The sequence below is a fragment of the Palaemon carinicauda genome, chromosome 22, assembly GCF_036898095.1.
Source record: "Palaemon carinicauda isolate YSFRI2023 chromosome 22, ASM3689809v2, whole genome shotgun sequence".
NCBI classification, from domain to species: Eukaryota; Metazoa; Arthropoda; class Malacostraca; order Decapoda; family Palaemonidae; genus Palaemon; species Palaemon carinicauda.
In genome coordinates, this window is record NC_090746.1 from 45,865,526 (window position 1) to 45,873,025 (window position 7,500).

A 7,500-nucleotide genomic window follows, 5' to 3' on the forward strand; every position below is an offset into this window, starting at 1 on the left:
TAGATAAGGGCAGTTGCTGCCTGCCCCGTACTGGTGTGTTAGAATTTCCTGAATTCTGTTCGAACATTTTGTCACCACTAGAAGACAACGTCCCGTCTGTGTGTGTTCTCAATTAATCGATGTTTGAGTTGAGTTTACCTGTATTGTTGCTCTGTAGAGGAAGTTGGCGTTCGTAACGCAAATTCGGGAGGACCTTGGTAAGAATCTCGTGTGTAATAGATGACCCCAAGTGGGAATCAACGTGACTAGTTGTTGTTGGACGTTAGCTTCTTGAGCATATTTTGTGAGTCCTTCGAGGACTTCAGAACGAGAACTTGGTTCCGGGGAAAGGAACTCTGTGACCTCACGTCTTTTAGTGTATATATTTTGAATATAGAAAAGAAAGAAGATTAGTAATGGCCGAGAAAAGCAGCCGTGGACGTACAGGTATACCCCCACCCCCTCCACCCCCACTTCCAATTGCACCAGAGACCGTGTCAATGAACATTCAGATGAACATGCAACACGCCGCACTCCAGCAAACCATGCGCATGATGAACATTATTCGTAAGTACTAAGGCTTAGAGCTTTGATTTTTTTTATTCAAGGTTGGATAATCGTTTTACCCAAGATGCTACTTCTAAATTATTTTGAACTAAAGATTAATCATGAACTACCCACAAATTTTTGTTAAGATTATGGTATAAGGTGGCCTTTCTTGTGAAGATGCAATTAAATCTTTTTTTTTTTTTTTTTTCTTTTTTTTTTTGGCAATATACGATTAACAAGGATATCAAACATATGATCGACATTATTGGTCGTGATAGAAGATACGTAATTCTGTAGTTTCATTGCAAGTCTAATTTTTCATGAGGCTCCAACAGCAGTGATTAGCATTGGTCGCAGTGTTTCTTATCTTCCTTGTGTTTTACTTGCTAGTTTAGACCCAAGTGGAATTTCTTTTGGATTTGGAAAAGACACGTTGCTGTACTTTTGCAAGATTGTTCGTTGGTAACTTGCTAATGTGAGTTGGTTTCATCATCAAGAGACTGCTAATGGTTTTGTTTGCGCACACGTGTATCAAGTTACAAGCTCTCTGTGTGTGCTTTGTAATTACATTGCCCAGCTTTTTAATAAATCTGCAGTTATTATAGTGTCTGAATGCCTCATTTTCACGTAACTAAGGTCGATCGCAATAGTAAGAATTTGATGGTAGTAAATACTTTTTTCTTTTTTTAACCGTTTATTTCTGAAAATAGTTCATGCTGTAATTCCCAGACTTTTCCATAAGTTTTTTTTTTCTACATATAGAATGTCTTGTGGTAAGTTACTATTTATTTTATAGATTATGCGTAGCTTTCTTTTATATAACATTGAAATGGCAGCCCAGTCTAGTAAATAATTCCCCTCTTATTTTTCTCTCCAACTTGCTACTTTTGCTGTTTTAAGTATCGGTCTCAGAAGGAAGGAATAAGTTTTATATCAAAGAAAGCTGTCCCCATGGCTTATAGTGTAAATACAGAAGTTAGCAATAATCGTTTTCATTCAAGAAATCGATTTTTTGATGTGGGGTGTCTTCATGCAAATGCATCCCCACCCACTGGTAGTTTTTCAGAAGCAAAATTAAATTCCTGAAAATTTTGTCCTTACCTCACTGTCCGACCTGTAGATCCCTAAATTTTCTAGTAACGGATTTCCTTGAAAATCATTCTTCTTGTATCTTATTGGAACAATTGTTAGCCTTAACGGTATTTGCTGCGAATGAAAAGATTTAGATAGAATAACTATCTAAATAAATAAAAACTAACATAATACAGTCTATTATGCGCTATTTTCGTGGTGTTTAGGGATGTAGTACATGTAGTTGTACTCTTTTATATCTTTGAATGCTCACCCACTTGACCATCATGTATCTGCCCCTGTTTGCCTCATCAGTATAACCCACTTGAGTGAAGTGGCTTGAGACTACTACTTTATCAAACTGTTATTTGTTTGCAAGGACAGAAATTTAAGATTAGTCTAGAACCCTGTTTTTATCTTTGGTCAGAAGGGTCAAGTATCTGGATGTTTATTGAAAGTATCTTGATGAAATGAATATATAAGTGAAGTACGTGCAAAATACTTTTGATTTTGACAGACTAATTCCAACTTCGCTTGTTACCTGTAGGAAATTTCAGATTAAAAAGAAAATCTGGAAAATACATGGTTGGGAAAACCATAGAAAGTATGTTAGTTGTGGTAAACTTGAGCACTTTATATTGTAGATTCCTTATTGGTTTTCTTTGAAGATTAGTTTTCTAGGCTTCACTTTTGGATGTTTGTGTTAAATTTAGGTATAGCTATTTTCTCTGAATTATTAAAGCGTCTGAGATAAATGCACAAACTCTTTTTAAGTTTTTACGTGTAGCCTTTTAAAAGGAATAAATTACAAAATTCTTATCTTGTGTCAGTTATCATTGACATTTTTGGGGGTTTTCAGTATAGGTACTCTATGGATAAATATTATTAAAAGAACTTAAAAATTCACTTGTCTGAAAAATACATAGTGGAGATTATTAATTAATTATCCTTCGCCTCAATTATTCCAGTTTGTTCAATTTATGATTAAAAAGAAAGTCAAATTATATTCTATCTATATCTACCTAGGCACTTCTACCTAGGCACTTCCCACAGTTTTTGGTGGTAGCAGACATAAAAAAAAGGGACGGGGGCGGCTTTTCTTTCCTTCGCTCCTCCCCTCCTGAGGAGGGTTTCAGCCTAGTTTGGTTGGTACTGCTAGGGTGCCACAACCCACCCTACCCAATCTTCCACCACAAATGAAGCTTCACATGCTGAAACCCTTACTGCTGCTACCTCTGTGGTCACCAAGGCGACACGAGGAAGCAGCAGCGTTACAATCGCTCGCCATTCATTCCTATTTTAGCACGCTCTTTTGCCTCTCATCTATCCCCCTACCACCCAGAGATTTCTTCTCCCTCCATCCACCCAAACATTGGCCTTCCTCTTGTACTTCTCCATTCAATCCTTGGATTCATCACCTTCTTCAGTAGACGGCAACAACAGACCCTAGATACCTAAACTGCTCTACAAATACTAGGTGTATTAAGTAGCAGACGTGACTGATTGATCTAATATAGAATAGGACAAAAAGTTTTACTATATTGAGTTATTTTGAATTTCTTTGTCATTTTTTATGCCAGTATGTTAAATAATGTTCAGTAGACCATTCTGCATTTTTATAGCTTAGGTTTGTGAATCTCAAATGAAAATTCCTGCAAGCATAAAGAAAACTTTTAAGTACTGTAGATGAAATTTTCCAAGCATTTTCTTCTCTTCTGTAATGCCTTTTGACTGCGAGAGAGAGAGAGATGGGACGTGTCAACAGAAGTTTGTGGGCGACCCAAAGTGAAGTCTCAATACCCAGCTTTTGATTTGATTTTCTTCCCGTTGTAAAGAAATACTGAATAATAAAGCACGTTCTTCTTTGCAGGTTTATTCGTATAATGTAAACGTATTTTACATAATTTTTCAATACACTAGTGTATGTTTAACTTTAATGTTTAGTTTTCAGTAGTTATTGCGGGAAATTATTTTCTTAACCTCTAAAGCAGAAGTAAAAGCGCTGAGAGTTATGGTAATATATCAAAGCTGACCAGACAGAAGTTAGAAAAATACCAAAGAAACATGTAAGCCAAATTGAAGCTTTGGGTTAGCCTAGTCTTCGTTATTGTAGTGACCAAATATTTAGATACGATAAAGACGGCAATACGTATATATCCTACTCGATAAGTAGGCTGGGAAGAATCGGAGGTCTCTGACAGTAGTATGTAATATAGTTCATAATTCATACTCGATCCTAAGGTGTTTCTTGTGCGTAAAGTGTCTAGATTACCATTAAGGAACTTTCTAGCAATATTAAGGTCCTAATGTTTTTTTATGGTATGTCTTATAAAAAAAATGTAACATTGCTTTACACTGTTATTCCTTTGGGACGTCACCATACTCGTGTAAAGCTTTTTTGATATTTTGTGCTATTGTAATTTTTGTTGAAAAGATAAGTAGAATTTTTTGACTAGTGGTGGCTTTAGGGTTTTTTCGATTCGGATTTAGCTAAAAATATAGCCTTAACCCAAAAAGATGATAGAGGGAGCCCTTGGGATTACAATAAGTTAGGTAAGAGTTAATTTTACTGATTGGTGGATAGAACAGCTATGGAAGTGTTCAGATTTTGTTATAAAAATAAAACACGGACTTTTATGGGCGACAGTGACTGGATAGTCTTAGAAGGAAATTCAGCAACAGAAATTAGTAAATTGATTAATTTTTCGTGCTAAGGTTGATAGCTTAAATTCAATACAGTTGTAGTTGGTGTGTGGGATTAAAAAAAAAGAATTGGAAGGATTCGTAAAAAGTAGTGAACTTAATGACATTAAGAATTTGGCTAGAGTTAAGATAGTCATAACCTTATTTGAAAATGGATTTTATAAGAATTGACGTCATACGCTGCACCGCGTAGTGTTTAGTAGTATTCCGTTAATAGTTGTGTGCGATTCAAAGATGAGCAAGAAAGGCTGCCGAGTTTTGATTGACAGTCGGGATGGCAGAGGAGGTAAAGTCAAAAGTGTTTTTCAGATAACATGTATTAAGAAATGTAATTCAGTGAGCATATTATGAATGCGTCAGGGGCACTTGCTTTCTTTGCTTGTTGTAATGCTGGACAAATGTTTGATAAAGTTTTTATCTCCCTTTCGTAACTCCTTTGGTCAACTGTTATCAGCTAGCAAGAGAGTTGCTTAACACCTTAAATACTGAAACATCTGACTTAACGAGTGATACTTTTGAAGGTGTGATCGACAAATATGTACACTGGCAATCCTTCAGTTGCTTTGATAATCTTAAATGTAGTATGTAGTATGAGAATTGTTGCTTTGCCGCTCTGGAGATAATGATATTCGTACCTGTGCTCCTAACGGATGATAATTAAGCTGGATGAGATCAAACCGGGTTGCTGATTGCGTAAGATAACATGATTACCCCAGGTTTCATGTTAAGGATACTTACAGTATATGTAGATAAGCATACTGTAATGATAAGCCATCAATGTCTAGAATCAAGAAGCCCAAATTATGTATAAAGTTGCGAAAATTTATACGCAATTAAATGAAATTTTATGATTATAGTCGAATAGGACTTGGGTGTTCATAGAATATATTACGTAATTTTGGACTTCCCCGCACACTAGTAACAGAAATATAATTACAACGGGATTTTTGTCTTCTTTTGATGGTTAAAAATTGAGGAATTGAGTGATAACAGTAAGCATTGTACATATTTAAATCTGTAAGTAAAATCTTAAAATCTCAAATAAAAACTAGGCTTGTGTGGAATAAACTTAACTTTTTCCATGTTCGCCATTCAGTCTTATATTGAAAGTAAGGACGAAGGTATACTGTATGTTAAAATACAACAGCTTGCTTGTGTGGTTAACCTAAACGAATTGGAACCAAGTAAGGTTTGATCTCAAGACAAAAAATGACTAGTGTTATGGGTATTTTTACGGGATTCGTCCTATTTCTGTAATTTATACAATTTTCATAGGCAATGCTTATGATTATGATTGTACCAAATGTGTCGTTTATTCATTATAATTTTGTAAAAGTTACTTTTACAGTATTTGTCAATTTTCCTCAAGTGGTAGGTTGCCAACAGCATGAAGGTGAAACTTATGTCGGGATTTTGAAGCGAAGAAAATTGTAGAAAAAAAAAAACGAGAAAATATTTAAGCAAGTCGTACAGCTAGTCAGTCTTGCTATTCAGTGATAAGGTGCTTAAAGATGAACAAGTTGGTGATAAGAGGATAGACTCTTGTTTTAATCTGTCAGGCATAAGGTAATTCGTCGGTTTACACTATATATATACTATATATATATATATATATATATATATATATATATATATATATATATATATATATATATATATATATTCAAATAAGCCATATATATTTTTGATATATTAATGTCTGGATTCTCTTAACAACCTCGGGATCACAGACCCAGGCGAAATCTCACAAAGACAAGAGCTTGGATCCGGCCGGGAATCGAACCCTGGTCGGCAAGCTTATATAGACAGTGACTAACCCACTTGGTTAGTCACTGTCTATATAAGCTTGCCGACCAGGGTTCGATTCCCGGCCGGATCCAAGCTCTTGTCTTTGTGAGATTTCGCCTGGGTCTGTGATCCCGAGGTTGTTAAGAGAATCCAGACATTAATATATCAAAAATATATATGGCTTATTTGAATATGAAAAACACGTAAAAATGTGCAAAATTTATCATATATATATATATATATATATATATATATATATATATATATATATATATATATATATACATATATATATATATATATATATATTAGGGGTAATTTGAATGAATTACTACCAATTGTGTCACGTGGTGGCCCGGTAAATTGGGTAAAACTCGCTGGTAAGAGACTGATGTCTCGCCAGGTAAATCCTCGGACAGCTGGTATCGTCAGGTTCCAATTTCCTTTATGGGCTCTCGTGACATGGTTGGTTTCGACCTGGCCTTTCATTAGAAGGGGCTAGCGTTCGATCCCAAGTATGAGGTAGAAATTTATTTCTATTTGAACACGATGTTGTGTTGATATTTATCCATATATATATATATATATATATATATATATATACTATATATATATATATATATGTATTATATATATACAGTATATATATATATATATATATATGTATTATATATATACAGATATATATATATATATATATATATATATATATATATATATATATATATATATATATATTTAGTGTGTAATTATTGCATTTAATTGAAGTAATGGTATGTAGGGTTAACTGTGTTTTTCTATGCACTGTTTACTTCAGCATATTATGAATTAAATGAATCGATTATGACAGCTTTCATAATGGAAATACTGCTAAGCTTTACCCAAAATTCTGAGAAATGACAGTTTGCTTCAGCTATTGCTTTTTTTTTCAGGAAATAACAATGAAGCGCAGCAATTCTTATCGAGAGGCGGGCAGGTCATCATTAGAATGCGTGGCTTACCTTATGACTGCACCGCTAAGCAAGTGGTAAGTTTTCCTGTTCACGTTTTGTACTCTCTCTCTCTCTCTCTCTCTCTCTCTCTCTCTCTCTCTCTCTCTCTCTCTCTCTCTCTCTCTCTCTCTCTCTCATGCCGCTGGGAAATGTGAGTAAAAGAAAATATTTATTTTTTGTCCTTAAAAGTGGTGATATTCTCGATAATTTTGTGTTGACAAAAATGCCTTAAGCAAGCGTACATTATTTTTTTGATAATGAAGAGAAATATATACATATTTATTAAATGTGCAGTGTTTTAACATGTCATCTTTCTTTAGTTAACCGGCCTTCCTTTCGACTCTTATTTGGTACATTCAGCGGCCCCATTTATTACTTACTTTATTTTAAGGGCTGCTTTTCCGGTCCTGCACATCAG

The 7,500-nt window shown here is 34.6% G+C and overlaps 1 protein-coding gene across 2 annotated transcripts in view; it reads left to right on the top strand.

The window, feature by feature from the left end:
* fus (fusilli) overlaps nt 1-7,500 on the top strand; it is a 304,998-nt gene that overhangs the window by 249,865 nt on the left and 47,633 nt on the right. For both annotated transcript variants that reach the window (XM_068346157.1, XM_068346158.1), the window contains exon 8: nt 7,023-7,117. In XM_068346157.1, coding sequence (XP_068202258.1) covers nt 7,023-7,117 — 95 coding nt within the window. The remainder of the gene's footprint in view (nt 1-7,022; nt 7,118-7,500) is intronic.